Here is an 18,607-nt window from a genome sequence, read left to right on the forward strand (position 1 = left end):
AAGATTAAAAAAAAAAAAAAAACAGTTGCCATGGAGTCGATTCCAATTCATGGTGACCCCATGTGTGTCAGAGTAGAACCATGCTCCACAGAGTTTTCAATGGCTGATTTTCTGGAAGTGTATATCACCAGGCCTTTCTTCCCAGGCGTCTCTGGGTGGCCTTCTTTTCGGTTAGCACCTGAATCATTTGTACCATTCAAGGACTCCTAAGAAACAGACACCCTCCCCCACCCCGCAAAAAAAAGAAAATGGACAAAGGATTTGAATCAGTAATTCATGGAGGGAAAATATAATAGTAGCCATAATGAAATGATGTTTAGCATCACTCATAATTAAGGAAAACAAAATAGAATAACAGCAAAGTATAGTTTTTCATCTACCAAGCTGATAGATTTTAAAGTTTGATGATAATGCAGAAGGTGCATGGCAACAGGTACTTTCAAACACTATTGATTGAAGTGTACGTTATTATGAGTACAACCTTTTTGGAAAGCAGTTTGACAGTGTCTGTCAAAATTAAAACCACATACTCTATGACACAGTAAATTTTCCTACTTCCAAGAATATATGCCATAAATATATTCATAGAAGTTTGTCTATGTATACATGCAAAAGCTTGCAGCATTAAATAAGTTATTAAAAAGAATAAAGCCGGAAGAGAAATATACATAGTATGATCACATTTGTATTTTCAAAAAATGTATTCCTGAGTGGTGTAAACGGTTAAACACTCGACTGCTAGCCAAAAGGTTGGCAATTTGAACCCATCCAGAGGTGCCTCGGAAGACAGGCCTGGCAGTCTGCTTTTGAAAGGTCACAGCTTGAAAACCCTATGGAGCAGTTCTACTCTGCACACACGGGATGGCCATGGGTTGGAATCAACTCGCTGGCTGCCAGCAACAGCTGTGCACACTTAGAAAATATCTGAAAACATTCACATCAAAATGGAAATGAGGCATAGGGTAGTTTAAGAACTTTTCACATTGTGTACTTCTGAATTTTTACTTTTTTAACATTGAGCATGAATTACAAATATTGTTGACCCAAACTTGTCTATTTAAATTTGATTACATACTGTATGCTTTGCATCATTTAATTTACTGCTAAATTGGCTTTGAATAGGAAAAAAAAAAAATCTTCCTGTTGTTGTTTTGGTAAAAGAATAGACTTTTAAGTCTTTTAAAATAACTTTGCATTTAGTTTTTAATACCCTGTATTTCCTTAGTAGTGACCCTCTTAAACCAGAGCAACAGTGTATACGAAAAATGCAGAGAGCAGACTTAGAGAGAAAAGACTGGTAGTACTCAGCTTTTTTAAGTTATTGTCCAAGCTTAACCAAGCCTTTCCTTCTCATAAGGAAAAAGACCCGATGGTCACCTAATTTGAAGAACTGTGACCGTGAACTCGACTTCGTCCTCTATCACGTTGATAACCATTTTCTGAATTAAGAGAGAGGGCTGCAGATTTTGAGATATAACGCAGATGTGTCTAAGTTTAATCTTAGCTGAATTACCAGAGTCAGCGTGTATTATGTTAATAGCACTAGTACCTTCCCTGAAATAATAGTGCTTTGGGAGACAGAAATTGCACCGCTGCTTTTCCTATTTCTTGCATTTTTGCTTTACTTGTCACCATCACATATGACTACTGAGACAGCTATTTCCAAATAGTGTTGCGTTCATTTAGAATTAGGAAATTTGTTCACTTATGTTAGTTATTGCAAAGTTGAACTTTACCCATTAGTCAGCAGAGAACAAGCAAATGGAGCTTTATACCTCAAAAGCACTTAAATACCATGTCATGGTTTGAATTATGTCCCCCCAAAAATGTGTGTATCAGTTTGGCTGGGCCATGATTCCTGGTACTGTGTGGTTTTCCTGTATATTGTAAACCTGCCTCTATGATGTTAATGAGGGAGGATGGGTGGCAGTTGTGTTAGTAAGGCAGGACCTGGTCTACAAGTCTGGATTGTGTCCTGAGGCAACGTCTTGAGATATAAAAGACAGAAGTGAGCAGTGAGACGGGGGAACCTCATACCATCAAGAAAGCAGTGCCGGGAGCAGAGCATGTCCTTTGGACCGGGGTCCCTGCGCAGAGAAGCTCCTAGTCCGGGGGAACATTGATGAGAAGGCCAAGAGAGAGAAAGCCTTCCCCTGGAGCTGACACCTTGAATTTGGATTTTTAGCCTACTCTACTGTAAGGAAATAAACTTTGTTAAAACCGTCTACTTGTGGTATTTCTGTTATGGCAGCACTAGATGACTAAGACATACCACCTTTTAAACACAGGCGCCCTGGTGGCACAGTGGTTAAGAGCTATGGCTGCAAATCAAAAGGTCGGCAGTTCGAATCCACCAGCTGCTCTTTGGAAACCCTATGAAGCAGTCCTACTCTGTCCTGTAGGGTCGCTGTGAGTTGGAAACAACTCAGTGGCAACGGGTTTTTTGTTTTTTAAACAAACTAAATTCTTTTAAACTGCCAACCTTTTGGTTAGGGTATAATAGGTTAAAAAAAATTAGAACATGGTTAAGTGGATTTGGAACTTAGAAGTAGCCCCCTTCATTTTAATATTTTCTTTCAGAGAAACATAACGACACGATACCAGTGACCTACTAATGATTGTGTTTTTCTGTATCCAGAAGAATATAAATGGATTTGGCAACAATTTACTATTTGTTTGGTTGCTACTGTTGGGGCTGGAAATAGAATGCTGGCAGTTGGTTGTTAGTAGTAGGAATCATAATTTATTTCTAATACTTCTAAAGCCTATAAGAACAGTAGTAATTTTCTAATTATATTTCTTTGACCAGACACATCTTCCAGAGCTAGATACACTTCCATCTGAAAGAGCTAGATCCTTTATAACTTGGCTGAGAGACAGTAGACCATTAAGCCCACTTCTTCACGTGGTAAAGTAAGTACTTCTGTAGTTTCATTATGAAATTGTCTTTTCTTCTGCAGTCTGTGTGAAAATTGCTTGTCTTCAAACTTTAAATCATTTTATCAAAATACATCCTGATGGTAGAATGCTGTTAATTAATAGCCTCAGTGTTCCATTTTTCCAAAGTCCCTTTGTATTAGTACTGTTTAAATGTAGTATAATTATGCTTAGCTTTTTAATAATATGCATTTTTAGATAAATACCCTTTTCTCTTTTTCAGAGATGAGAGTCCTGCCACCACGGAATTTTTTCAGCATTTGATTGAAGACCGGACAGAAGCGGCATTCTCTTACTATGAATTTTTGCTTCACATTCAGCAGCAGATTTGTAAGTGAAGTGGAATAAAATTGAATAAGAAGAGAAAGATCTATAACTTAGGTAAAGCGTAATCTGTCAGAGAAGCACATAGGAAATTTGAAAGGAGGGCATTTGTTGTTATCAAGACACAATGCATAGCACCCTGTCTGAGGCTTTGGCCAAAAGGTAAAGGGGAAGAAAGAACTTGACAGATTTTCTTCAGCCTAAATTAGTGGTAATGATGATGCCTTTCACCAGGTGTGTTTTGAATTGGTTTATGCACATTTCCAGTAGTGCAGCAGTGCAGTGCTCTGTTTATTGCAAGCCGGCAAATTTATGTAGCTATGTGGAATGATAGGTCATGATGTACAATTAGATAAATTCTTTTTTCGTATAATATGACATTTCTGGACTTGAACTCTGAACAAAGAGATGCCAAAAGGCAGCGGTACTGTGTTACTTGTTTTTATGGATTACTTTTTAACAAGGAATGATTCGTATTCATTAAATGAATTCAACATTTTCCCTGTAAAAACAATAGCGTTTCAGTACCTGAATTATAGAATATATATATATATATATAATGTACATAAATGTTACATTTGTAAAGAAAATGTAAAAATGTAACTACAGAATATGAATTGCTTAAACTGTGCTGCATCGTTGGATGACAACTTTTTGTCACAGAGAATGAGGTTGACTCATGCGTATTATGAATTGAGTCAACAAAAGAAACACAAAACTCTTTGTAATTCTGTTAAATCTTTTACGTGGATTTATTTATGATCAGCCTACTAATTAAAAATATTTTGCTTGACAATATGGGTTTGCTTTTTTTGTTGGGTTTGGTGGTATATTTTTTTTCCAGTAGGATCTATTGAATTTACTGTTTGGGGATAGGAATGAGATTGCATTCATTCTCAATTACACATTCGTTCTCATATACAATCGCATCGTGATATGTGTGAATCAATATGTTTTCATTAGTTTGTGGACATTACCAAGCATTATTCTGTTTGAATTCAAAAAACAAGTAGCAACTTTCAAAATAAAGTTGATAACTGATTTACCTACGTATAATCCTATATATTAGGTAAAGACATGTAATCCATTTATATTAGGCTTTTTTTTCCTGCACACTGAGTTATGAATAAGAAAATTTTCCTAATGTATGTGACTAACACATTTAATTGACTTTAAGAATACCGTCTTGAATTTTGAGAGTGGTTTTATTCTGACCATGGAATCTCATTTACTAATAGCTTATTTATTACGAAAACTCTTGCTTTATTCTGTACACTGTGTAAGTCCCGTCAGTGAACCGTGAAAGGAAAAAGGTCATTGGAATGTGGGGTGAGTGATTCTCACTGGATTTGTGCTTTGGAGGGTCTCTTTCCTTTAGATAAAAATAAAAGTATTCTCACCTTCTCTGATGGAAATGAGACGTTAGGTGACTCACCCTAAATGACATTACTAGTTAGTAGCAGAGCTGATACTAAAAGCCAAATGTTCTCCCCGCCCACCACCTACTCCCTCTGCCACCCCCTTTTCAGGACTGTACTTGGCCCCGTCCAGTGCTGCCCCCAGCAAGGGAGAATTGCATTGAACGTTAGGAGAAGCTGCAGTCCTTTAAGGACAGCTGAACACTGTAATTTTACAATGAAAAGTATTTCTGCTTTTAGAAAGACAAATATCTTTTGTCTTTGGGTATTTTCTCATTCATTCAGTAAATATTTATAAGCACTTAATATTTGCCAGATATTGCTCTAGGCACAAAACAGACAAAATCCTTGCTTTAGTGGAGCTTATACTCTAGAGTGAGGGTATGGAGTGCTGGGGAGAGACAATAAATTTATATTAATATGTCAGGTATGATGAAAAAGAAAAAAATTAAGCTGGGCAAGGGAAAAGATTGCTGCTTTTCGTAGGAGCCAGCAAAGGCCTTTCTGAAAAGGTGACAGTTGAGCAGAGACCGGAAGCCTGGTGAATATCTGAAAGAAGAACCAGTCGTCCAAGCAGGGCAACTTTATGGTGGGTGATTGTAGACATTATTTTCTAATTGCTCTTTGAAAGAAATAGTGGGATTATCAGCTAAGTAAGGGGAAGGAGTGTTAGAGGTTTCATGAAATAGTCTAGAAGAATGAGATACTGAACTGACTAGTGGCATGTAGTAGGATTGGCAGACAGCACTAGGGGCCTGTCTTTGGATATGAGTCACGAACTTAAAGTAAAACTAGTTAGCAGAGCTGTACCTTTTCCCCCTAGCCACATCCAGCTGCTTGGTGGACAGTTGGATTTAACCAGGATTGAGGTTTTGCCAGGTGGTACAAAGGATAGAGGAAAAAGGGAATTGAGGGTGTATATAAAGAAGTAACTGTAATTTAAGTTAAAGGGACGCAGATGGGTGATGGATAGAGAAAAGGTGGTAGAGTTAGTAGTTTTGGAGATCCTATTGAGGTAAAAACCATTAGTATGGATACCAGTAGTGAGCTGGAAAGATAAGAACTGGTGGACAGGAGATGGAATGCTTGAAATTGAGATTTGAGGGAAGTTCAGATTATTGGTAATGACAAGATCTAGCAGGTGACCGTGGGAGTAGGTGTTTGAAGTGGTGTTAAAGATAACTGGAGGTGAGCAGGTCAAAACTTAGAGCCCAGGGTTTTCGATGGATCGTCTATTTGATTGAGATCACCATAAAAAATGACAGGAGTGGTAGTGGAGAGATGGGGACTGAGAATGACTGCAGTAAGGAAGGAAGCAGGGGGTATACTGGGGTCTGATGGCATGAGCTCAAAGGACCTAGGGTAGGAAAGAAGAAAGCAGCAGCTTGATGTTACAAATGAGGAGCAGAGGAATACCTACCCCACCTCTAGAGCCAGAATATGCGAATTTTGGGATCAAAAATATCCACCCCTTGAAAGGTTTGCAAGGGAGGCAGTATCCTCAGAAGACAGCTAGGTTTCTGTTAGCGTATGCAGTGACTGACATAAACAGGGATATAGGCATGATGAGATTAATCCTGATGGGAGGTGGATAATCAATTCCCATCGCTTCCTTCGTGGGACAAGTCTTGGTCATCCGTTTTGCGAAGCAGGGAGTTTGGATGAGAGGGAGGGAGGGGCATGCTTTCCAGGAGCTTTATGAGCTTCCTTTTCAGTCCGCTGAAACTCATTAAAGTCAGTAGTACTTAGTGTCGGGGGTGGAGATGGGATCAGAATTTTCTGGGAGAGCTTTTTTGGATATACATCTACACCCTCTCAGATCTGATATTCACCACTCGGGTAAGGAGTTGATCAGGATATATATTTTAAAAGAGTATCCCAGATGATTTGAATAACCTCCTACAACCCCCATTGGAGCCGTTGTTTAATAAACTCGTTGTCATCGAGTCGATTCTGACTCATAGCGACCCTATAGGACAGAGTAGAACTGCCCCATAGGTTTCCAAGGCGCAGCTGGTGGATTCGAACTGTTGACCTTTTGGGTAGCAGCAGAGCTTTTAACTGCTGTGCCACCAGGGCTCCCCATTGTTTACTAGGAATATACAATTTGACTTGCAGAAATATTATTTACTTGCTACTTTTAAGGAATGTACCTATGGCACGAGTAAAAGTGCATCCGTGGAAAGAGAATTCTGTTTTTTATGTAAGCATTAATGTCTATATGTGTGCTAAAGATAGTTTGATAGCTCTGTGTGGGTATGACTCTGTAGACAACTACTGAGACTGTGAATTGCACATATTAGCAAAGTGTTGTGTTAAAAAAACCATGAGCCCTCCTATTCAAAGTAACCTCTCACTAAAATACTTTTGAAGAGGTAAAAAAGATGAAAACTGAAAACAACCCTGCAGACATTATCTAGGTAGCATTGCTAATACCTGAAAGAGTTTAAGAAAAAAGCACTCAAGCTTTGGTACATGAAACAGAGGAAACCTGAAAAAACTCATCCTTTTTCTCTGCATTCAAAGAGAGAATCAGTATAAACCAGAAAAATGAGTATCCTCATTCTCTGTGTCTTATAGTACCAATTAGAAACATCACTTAATACAAAACAAGAGGACAGAAAGCATATGTATATATTGCTTGAGCCAGGAAGGTAGCCATGATCAGGGAGCACAGAGGCTATTAATGCATTGCCCTCTGATGGGACACAAGCTGATCCAAAAATGAAAGCCCTTTCTTTAGTTCCCATTAGTAAACAATGCACAGCTCTGTAGATTCATATTTTTTGAACCAGTAAGCATTACTCAGGGTCGCTGTGAGTCGGAATTGACTTGGTGGCACACAACAACAAGCATTACTTAATAAGAACCCACTAAATGAGTTATTGAAGATCGCTAAAATACGCACGAATGAAAATCAGTGTTTCTGTAGAGTTTGTTTGGGACTCTACTGGGAAACCTGATTCTCACATTCAGATCATCTGTCGGACAACTGGCAGAAACTATCCTACAGTCAATACTGAGACATTTTCTTATGAGTCTTTCATCATTGTTGGGAGATGTTCATGGTTTTTACTGCTATTTTTGCTTTCATGTACATGCTTTTTTAGCGTAATACTAAATTGTAGGTTATTTGATTTGTGTGTAGTGATATGTATTTATACGCATATATTTGTACTATATTTTTCTAGTTTTCTAGGAAATAGATTTTGAAATATTTTTGGTAGAAGTAAAATGATTATATCTTCATTGCTAAAACAAATATGCATAATCTACCCCTTTACATTGCTTGTAACACTTTAATGATATAGCTAGTAAATATGTACTAATTTAAATAACTTGTAAATGCAGTTAAGGTAAGTGCAGTGTAATTACTGGATTCCTTTAAAGTTAATAAGCTATGGTTTTATAATATAAATTCATGTGTTAAATAAAGCTCATTCTTCTCTAAAAATAAATAATAAACAATTTCTGTATGTTCCCGTCAATTCTTTATTATTGAGTTATTTTCAGACAGAAATCAGTGAATTGGCTACAAAGCATTGAAAACCACTAAAAAAAAATTGATGAGCAAAGTTAAAAAGTCCATAAATAGACTGAGTTTATTGTATGATAAAGGTAGCATCTTATATTAGTGGGGAAAGCGTGGGTATTTCATAGTGTTGGAACTTGTAAACCAGTTGGAAAAAAACATTAAGAAAGATCCCTTTCTCATATCATACAACTAAATAAATTCCAGATGCATTAAAGATTTAAAAGTTAAGAAGAGAGGAAGAGGTCAAAACCAAGAAGTTCTAGAAAGAAATGAGATTAATTTTTCCATAATACTGGGATGGGCTGAAATCCTGTTGAGGAATCCTTTCAAGGAATGGCCCCAGATTTGATTATATACAAATGAAAAGCTGTTGTAAGTCAAAATTTGTAAATAATAACCTGGAAAAAATGATTGTGATGTATATGATAGACAAAAATTCAGACTCTTAAAAGGCACTTAAAATCAAATTTTTGAAAAGGTAAAACAACAATCATTAAAGAATGAGAAGGGGACATGGACAGGCAATTCTCTGAAAAAATACACATGGCCTTTGAACATGAAAGCACTTTCCATCTAATGGAGCCCAGTGAAACACAAATTTAAAGCCCATCAATAAGATAACTTTCTTTTTTTGCTTGTCAAATCAACAAAAGATTTTTAAAAAAAACAAATAATACCGCATGTTGACCAGGGTGCCAGGAGTTGGCCCTTCTCTTATTTTACTGGTGGAAATGTGAATTGTTACTACGGGTTTCGGTTTTGGTTACCTCCGGAAACACTGGAGTCAACTCATTGTTCTACAATATAGGATTGCTTAAATAAGTTACAGTATAGCAATACAGTGAAATGTTACACAGGTTTAAAAATTTTAAGAATGTTGTGTAACTCAAGGTCCACTTAGGAAAACACAGACGACTCTAGGTATTTTAACCAAACAAAATTTAATACAGGAAATTGATGACAGATGATGGAAGGGTTGAGATGTAAACGGATGGCGAGGCAATCCAGAGATTGGGGATAGCTGAAAACCCCTGCCGCCCACAGGACTGCAGGGCTCATGGCAAGAGCCTGGTTGCCAGAGCCCAGAAGCTCACTTGCTGGGGACACCAGAAGCAGCAGAGGGAAGTGGGGAAATATCCTGGCTTCTCCCCTCCTCCTGCTGTCCAATCTGCCGGTGCCTCCCCATGGGGCCAGACACACCCTGAAGCCAGAAAATCAGGAGCCCAGGTTGCGTAGTCTGCAGTAGAGCAGAGCAGGGGAATGGTTAGTAATGGATCTGAAAACAAACAGGCAGTCAACCAGCACAAATGTCATTGACATGAAAAGGATTCAACACAGTAATTTAAATAAAGCAGATTATAAAACAGTGTTTATACTCTTGCCCCATTTTTGTTCATTTTTAAGTAACTGAATACGTAACGTGTATCTATGAATAGAAAAAGTGGTGGAAGTTAATACATCAGATTATTAACTCTGCATAGTGGCATTAATGGAGATTTTTCTTTTGATAGTATGTAAAAACTAAACTTTCTAAAAATAAATATGTATCATGTAAAAGATCCTTTTTTAAAGATAGGGAAAGAACAGATACAAACAATGGTCAGTAAAACCAAAGCACCATAAAGAGAATGTGGCCAGTTTTAAGACAGGAATACCAGGAAATGCAAAGAAAGGGCCCTACAATGCTCCCGGCCAGTCTACGTGAATGATGTCCTGAAATTTATTAGACTAGAACTTAACAAATAGTGGCCCATGGTTAAATGAATTTGGAAATGCTATAGTGTGCCCTGTGTGGTCTGCAGACCCCTGGGGGTTCTGTAGACTTATTTAGGGGATCTGCAGGATCAAATCCATTTTCATATTTCCAAGGTGTCTTTTCCACCGTGTTGGTGGATCTGCAGGATGAAATCCATTTTCATACTTCCAAGGTGTCTTTTTCACCGTGTTGGCATTTGCACTGATTGTGCAGAAGCAGTGGTGGTAAAACTGCTGACCTGTGGGAATGGTACCACACTGACCTCATTGCATTCTTCACCAGATTCATGCACAGTAAATGTATATGTATGTATATGCCAGTTGTACTTAAGATGTCCTAGATGAAGCAACAAAAATTAATTTTGTTAAATTTCAGTTATTGAAAACAGGTCCTTTTAGAATTCTATGTGATGAAATGAGACGTATACGTACATTCTACATACAAGTTGGACCTCCGTAGCCGCAGGTTCTGCATCCACGGATTCAACTGTGGATAGAAAATAATTTGGAAAAAAAAAAAAAAAAACATTGTTGCTGACATGTACTATGTAGTTAGGCCTACGATGGTTGCTAGTTGTGTCTGTGCTGAACATGTACAGACTTTTTTTCTTGTCATTATTCCCTAAACAATAGAGCATAACAACTATTTACATAGCATTTACATTAACTATTATAAGTAATCTAGAGATGATTTAAAGTATAAGACGGGAGGATGTGCATAGGTTATATGCAAATACTATGACATTTTATATAAGGGACTCGAGCATCCAGAGATTTTGGTATTGGGGGGGGTCCTGCAACCAATCCCCCCGCGGATACAGACGGACGACTGTACTGAATTACTTACTATGGTTTGTCTTGAGGAAATGTATTTATGTGAATTGTGAGCGGATTTAGCTGCTTTTTTTTTGTGGAACACCATTTTTACTTGAACAGCTGACAAACTATGGTTATTCAAACTATTTGGCAGATGTTTTATTGTAAATGAATGAAGCGAACTTGTCACTTTAAAGAGAACTTATTGTATTTGTTGCCAATGATAAATTTTGAGGTTTCAGATGAAAAATAGAATTCTGGAAAACTTGTATCTACCAGTATGAACTTCCAGCTTCCCAATACTTCACATTTGTTGGTGAGACCTGTGGTGATATTAACAAATGTGATTTCTTTTGGTATACTGACTGTATAATGAAATGCATCATCATTTGGAAGCTCTGTTAACTTATACATACATTACCTGTTGCTGTCGAGTCAATTCCGACTCATAGCGACCCTATAGGGCAAAGCAGAGCTGTCCCATAGGGTTTCCAAGGAGCAGCTGGTGGAATCAGACTTCTGGTTAGCAGCTGAGCTCTTAACCAGTGTGGCACCAGGGCTCCATTTTCCATCCATGATGTTACAAAATCATGCATGGGTAAAAGATGCATTCAAAGTGCAATACAGACTTAATAATTTTAATAGAGGACAAAAAAATTCATAGGGTAACCTTTAAGGAAAAGAAGAACTTTTTACATGTTAGTGTAGTATCAAAGAAGAATATCCACAATCTGAACCAGCTATTAAAATACTCCCCCCTTTTCCACCCACACATCTGTGTGAGGACTTATTTTCTTATACTTCCACCAGAAATAATATATCACAACAGATTAAATGCAGATGCAGATATGAAAATCTAGTTATCTTCTATTAATACATACGATAAGGGAATTTGCAAAAATGTAAAACAATGCTACTCCTACTAAACTTTTTACTCTGAAAATTTTTTTATTAAAAAATATTATTAATGTAAATATGTGATGGGCGTATTGTTTTTAAATGACAAATATTTTAAATAACTTTTTAAGTCTAACTTTTATTTTTAATATGGTAAATATAGCCAACATAAACCAAAACTCTTTGGGAGTTCTCAATAATTTTAAGAATGTAAAGGGTCCTGAGACAAAAATTTTGAGAACTGCAGCCCTATATCATTAATTTCTGTTTTTATTCGATACATATATATTCAGCACTATAAAATCAAACTCTTTGCCACTGAGTCGATTCTGACTCATTACAAACCTATAGGACAGAGAAGAACTGTCCCACAGGGTTTCCAAGGCTATCTAATCTTTACAGAAGCAGTCTGCCACATCTTTGTCCCGTGCAGCAGCTGGTGGGTCGAACCACTGGCCACCAGAGCTCATTATTTACACTAAATTCTAAAGGTACAGCAGTGAATAAGACAGACGTGATTGCTATCCTCATGGAGCTTACAACCTATCAAGGAAGACATGATGCATGTTTTGAAAATGGAAGTACCAGGTGCTCTGGGAGTAAGTAGGAGGGAGGGTGGCCCAGCTTTAATTACGACTTTTATATGAACTATGAGTTGGAATTGACTCAACGGCAGTGGGTTTGAATCGAGTCTAAAAGGAAACCCCGATGGTGCAGTGGTTAAGCCTGCTAACCAGAAGGTTGGCGGTTCAAACCCACTCGCCACTCTGGGAAAAAGATGTGGCAGTCTGTTTCTGTAAAGATTTACAGCCTTGGAAACTCTATGGGGCAGTTCTACTCTGTCCTATAGGGTTGCTATGAGTCAGAATTGACTCAGTGGCAATGGGTTTGGTTTTGGTTCTTAACAGTCAAAAGGAGCCCTGGTGGCGCAATAGTAAGCGCTCGAAAGGTTGTCGATTTGAACCCATCCAGTGGCTCTGTGAGAGAAAATACCTGGCAATCTACTTCCATAAAGATTATAGCCTAGGAAACCTTATGAAGCAGTTCTACTCTGTCACATGGGGTCACTATGAGTCGAAAATCACCTGGATGGCACCTAACAACAATAGTCTATGGAGACGTGCAGTTAGTTGCATTTTTTCTTAATTTCCTCTTTATTTTATAAACTGAAATTTAAATGTGATAGGAAAAGGAAAAAGCTGAGATAAGAATATAAGAAAAAGTTCTTAACCCTACTCATTTTTGCCTGGAATGTTCCCATTTGTCAAGAGTTTTTGTTAACTGTTCGGGAACACTTCCTCGTTTTAAATGAGGATTATGTTTTCTCTTTTATGTTGAACATTTCCTTCATTCCAGTTAGACTCAATGTGGTAAAAGCCCATTAATATATTTTTTACAAAAAATGAACATATACTTTGTGCATGCCTTGTCTTAGGCACCTTGTGGGATACGGTTCCCCCCGTGAGGTTTACTCTGATAGACTATTTAAAGCATAGGATTAATCACTGAGAGTGCCTTAGTTTATCACAAAGCTGCTTATACTAAAGAGCTAATAAAGGGGCATGGAAAGTAATGTAGACATTGTGAGGAAGGAGAAGAGGCTGAAGTAACAAAGAAGGTCTATACAGGAGATGGGACTTGAAGCAGACCTTTAGTGATGTGGATTAAGTGGGTTTGGATTGGAGTAGAGGGAAGAAATCCCAGGTGGCTGAGGAAGAATCTCTGGTGGTGAGTTAGCACATGGTATAGTTTGCAATACTGTGAATGAATAAGCCGGTCTTGGAACAGAAGCTCCATGCCTAAAGCCTTAAGGAGAATCAGCAGAATATAAACTTAATAGCTATTAAAATGCTGAGTTAGTGGACATGTTGACTGAGTAGTTATGAGACATCCAAGTACAGATGTCTCCTAACAGTAGTTTGGGAGTAGGCTCAAGTCTACAGATGATACAGTTGTACACCTAATAGGTCTTTTGTCTCTTATATGTATATCTCAAAATCTAACAAAGAGGACCCTGGACTCTCCGTTCCCAGAGCCAACTCTTCAGACATAGACTCGACTATGGGACATAAAATGATACTCGTGTGTGCTTCTTAGCTCAAGTAGATACATGAGACTAAATGGGCAACTCCTGTCCAGAGGTGAGATGAAAAGGCAAAAAGGGACAGGAGCTGGTTGCATGGACACAGGAAATCCAGGGTGGAAAGGAGGAGTGTGCAGTCACATTATAGGGAGAGCAGCTAGGGTCACACAGCAATGTGTGTATAAATTTTTGTATGAGAAACTGACTTGAACTGAAAACTTTCACTTAAACCACCATAAATCTAACAAAAAGGAAATAATTTCTGGGGTGATTTGGGCCATTTCTTTAAAATGAATGTTTTTGTCTTGATTAGTTATGTGATTAGTATTGTACCTAGAGAAAAATTTGTACTCTTATGTGATCTTCATTGCTACTGCTGCTTACAAGTTGCCATAAAATGGTGGATTTACTTGCTACTTCTCCATTCATTCCACGTTCATAACAGATGAAGGTACCATTGCCCCTGGACATCAGAAATACCAGCTCCATGTGCTCTCATCTGGGAATGCATTTCAGAGAACAGTCAGTATTCTGTCTACAGGACAACTAAAGTAATTACATAGGAAGTTGCTTTAGGGTGAGGATTATATCTTGGATCTTTCTAATACTTCATATGCACCTCACATGCCTCCAATCCCCTATTCCAGGACAAGATACATTGCAGGAACACATTTATTAATTGAAATTCTGGAAAAACTTATTAGCAATGACCCTTGGGAAAGCTATAAAGCACTGAACCAGTTAGAAGGACTCTTTCCCATTTTTAATGAATTTTTCTCCCTTTATTTGTTCCAATTTCTTTCAAGTCCTGCTCCTTTCAGACTTAAAGTCTTACAACTTGCATAGTAACAAAAGGAAATACCTATTACATGTGCTTCCTATTGGAACCTGAGAAATTTTAATGGATTCCCTGGGTGGTAACTGAAAGGCTGGAGGTTTGAGTCTACCCAGAGGTGCCTCGGAAGTAAGCCCTGGTGATCTACTTCCAAAAAATCAGCCATTGAAAACCCTATGGAGCACAGTTTTCTGACACACATGATGTTGCCATGAGTCAGAATTGACTCAGTGGCACTGGGTTTTGTGTTCTCTTTCTTTGTCTTAGGGCCTCCCATAGCTGGCACATAGAAGGCATGCAGTAAATGTTTGTTGAATCAATGTTAAATAATTCAAAGTTAGAGATAAAATAAGTGAGGACCTGGAAACAGATAAAGAAACAGTCTCTCTTAGATTAGAGAAGAAATATACTGTATTATCCTAGATAGAAATTGAAAGAACATCTGAGAGAGAATGGGACTAGCGCCCGAAAATAGATGATAAACCCCATGAGAATTCAGGGATATGCCACCTCGGTGAAGTTTCTGGAGGTTCAGTGGTCTAGAGCATGTCTCAAGATCTGCTCCAAAATGAAAATCAAGTTGCTGCTGCTTGTGCCACCTACCACAAAACTAGGCATTAGGCTTAGTGGCTTTTTTGGATTTTGGAAGCTACACATACCACATTTTATTAGGCTGCTCTGACCCTTTTACCAAGTGTCTTAGGCTGGGTTCTCTAGAGAAGCAAAACCAGTAAAGCGTATAAATATGTCGTAGCGGCGACGGTTGTCGGGGCAGCGAAGACAGTAGCCAAACAACTCTTACAGAGAAGTGGGGCCAGGCGGGTCACTCTGAGGAGTCGACCCCGGCTTCAGTCCCAGGAGTTTATTTATAGTCAATACAGCAAACAGTGAAGCAAATAACAGAACAATGGGCTTTGGGTGAGTAACAATAAGTTTTGGGCAAGGGAGAAGGAATTCAGGTAAACAAGCCAATCAGTAACAGGACAATAGGTTTGGGAAAACAAGTCCTGCCTAATCTCTTTCTTATCGCTGACAAGTCTCCAACATGTCGTATATAGCATAGACGCCTGTGGGGGCTGCAGTTGTCAACAGTGCAGCCTTGTTTAAATGGCATATATCCCCACATAAATATACATGGAGAGAGAATTATATCAAGGAAATGGCTCACGTGGTTGTAGAGGCTGGAACGTCCTGAGTTCATGGTCAGGATAGAGGCTTCTCTTGATTCACATAGCCACAGGAACTGGCAAACCCAAGATAAGCAGGTCAGACAACAGGGCTGTTGCTCATAGGCTATGAAGATCGATGAAACCCAAGATTGGCAGGCAAGACCGCAGGTAAGCTGCTAGCTCAAGCCCCAAGAACTGGAGGTTAGATGAACAGGAGCCAGCTGCAGGATCCAGAGCGAGCAAACGCCCATGAGCCTTGCCAGAAAATCCACCTATAGTGGATGCAGGCCACACCCCCAAGTTAACTCCCTTTCAACTGATTGGCTACTCACGGCAAATCCCATCATGGAGGTGATCACATTATATCAAATCTCATTATGAAAGTAATCACATCATCATACGACTGCCAAACTACATAACTACGAAACCACTGAGAATCATGGCCCAGCCAAGTTGACACATAAACTTAACTATCACACCAGGTAACCCGTAAAATGCCAGTTTTGGGTGGGGTCAGAGCAAGAGGAGGCTATACATCAGGTCAGACTGTAGTGCAAACCACTCTGCCACTTGGGCTTTATCGGCCCAACAGAACTAACCTGGAGTGTCTGCCAGATATGAATGCCATATGGACCCTCAACTGGAGAATCACAGGTCTCTCTAGGGTTTTAGAGGACAGACATACCCTCTTCTGCAAAATTTTTTTCTCCTTTTGTGAACAGCTCCTAACTTGTAATGAACTGTCTGACTATGGGATATCAAGTGCCTTGTGATCTGAGCTGAGCATTGTGAAGTGAGCAATAAAATTGAGCATGCACAGCAGCAATCTATCAGTAAATCAAAACAGTATAGAAGAGACCAGGCTCAAGTAGGTCCTGAAGTCAGTTGCATGAGCAGATGGCTCAGACCTTCATGGCACCTAGTCCTCCTGCATTGCCTCCTTTATCTCACCACTTCTATGGCTTCAAGGGGGTATTTCCCTATGATCAGTTAATGAGGAAGAAAACATTAAAACTTGGCTATAAGACAATGTTGGCACCAACTGGACTCTATAGTGTTACTATTAGTCCAGTGGTGAAGGAAAACGTCTTTTGGGGAAGAACTTCAAGAAGTACATTGATTAGCCATTTTGTCTAGACTGTGACATGGCCAAGAGATACAGATCTATACAGATTCATGAGCAGTGGCTAATGAGTGTCAGGACATGGAAAGAAAAGGATTGGAAATTAGCGACAAGGAAGTTTGGAGAGCAGGTATTTAGATGGATTTCATGAAATGGACACAGAGTAGAAAGATTAGTATTGTACCTAGAGAAAAATTTGTAATCTTATGTGATCTTCATTTGTATTCCATATGAATGTACACCAAAGAGCAATCTGTGGCAAAAATTGCCCACCTCAATCAGGTGGACAAGGTGACCCATCCTGTGAACGTCAGCCTCTTTCCCTACCCACTTAGTATTTGCTCAATAGCCCATGTAAGAGGTTGTCATGCCTGCAAAGATAGAAGCTATGCATGGTGTAAAAACGGCACAGGGGCAATCTCTGACCTCTTCTAACTTCAAAACGAGGAAGGAGAATCAAGATCAACAGTCCAAGGCTGATTCCTATGAGGCAGGGGTCAGACATGCCTCCTCTCTCTACCATCTTTACCAATTCTGACGCCAACTGTCCCTCCCACAACATTCTCTACTTCTCTGCTTTGATAATTCATTGCAATGGCCACTCAGAACTCACAGATCATACTCACAATTATGGGGTTTATTAGGAAAGTAACAGGTTACCATTCGGGCTCAGGAACACTCAAGGATACAGTTCTTCCATCAGGACAGTCTCTTCCCAGCCATGCTGGCAGGCATGCCTCTCCCTGGCCCTCAGTCTCTGCCCAAAGGCACTCAGCTTTCTCGCTCCGCCGGGTGGGAAGCCTGCCACACCATCTCCTGCTGCAGGGTCTCTGCTGCCGGGTCTCTGCTGCCTTTAGTGTTACGGTTATCGTTCTCTCTGTTTCTTGGATCTAGGAACTTCTCAGCGCAGGGACCCTGGGCTGGGTACAAAGGATGTGCTGGTTCCTGGCTGTTCTTACTTGGTGGTAGTGGGATTATTCCCTCTTTCCTTCCTCCGGAGTGGCTCATTTCAAACCCAATGGATGGTAAAACTGACCAATCCCTTTGGTGGGCCACAATTACCCTATCATACAGTCCCGCCCAATTACTTGGGTGGGAGTTACAAGACCATAGCTAGAAAGGCCACACAAAAGTGATCCATCACACCACACATGGGCTCCGTATTATGGACATCCACATCCCTCACAAAGACTGATCTGGCTACCGTGACAGTGTTCCTAAATAGTCCTCAGCTGACACCCACTCTGATATCCCAATATGGCATCATTCCTTGGGGAAACTAGGCAGCCACCTGATAGCAGGTTGATTACACTGGACCCCTTCCATCACGGAGCAAGTTGCCCTCAATGGAATAGACACATATTCTGGATATAGATTTGTCTTCCCTGCCTGCAGTATTTCTGCCAACATCACCATCCACAGGCTTAGAGAATGCCTTAATCATTACCATGGGACCTCTGCAACATTGCTTCTCATCAAACAACTCATTTCATAGCAAAGTAAGTGTGACAGTGGGAATTCACTAGCCTAACCACAAATTCATCACCCCTAAAAGTAGGTGGCCTGGTAAAATAGTGGAAGGTCTTAACGAAAGCTCAGTTATAGTGAGATCTGGGGTACTATCCTACAGGATGCTGTAAATGCTTTGAATCAGCAACCAACATATGAAGTTATTTCTCCCATAGCCAGAACATAGAGGTCTGAGAATCAAGAAT

General features: G+C 39.4%; 1 protein-coding gene across 5 annotated transcripts in view; it reads left to right on the plus strand.

Moving 5' to 3' along the window:
- The window catches only part of SEC24B (SEC24 homolog B, COPII coat complex component), an 83,319-nt gene extending 74,856 nt beyond the window's left edge, over positions 1–8,463 (plus strand). For all 5 annotated transcript variants that reach the window (XM_023734794.1, XM_023734795.1, XM_023734796.1 and 2 more), the window contains 2 exons: positions 2,810–2,913; positions 3,161–8,463. In XM_023734794.1, the coding sequence (XP_023590562.1) occupies positions 2,810–2,913; positions 3,161–3,275 (219 nt within the window). In that variant the 3' untranslated portion in view covers positions 3,276–8,463. The remainder of the gene's footprint in view (positions 1–2,809; positions 2,914–3,160) is intronic.
- Positions 8,464–18,607: the final 10,144 nt, after the last annotated feature.

Source organism: Trichechus manatus, unplaced genomic scaffold, assembly GCF_000243295.1.
Source record: "Trichechus manatus latirostris isolate Lorelei unplaced genomic scaffold, TriManLat1.0 scaffold00071, whole genome shotgun sequence".
Lineage (NCBI taxonomy): Eukaryota > Metazoa > Chordata > Mammalia > Sirenia > Trichechidae > Trichechus > Trichechus manatus.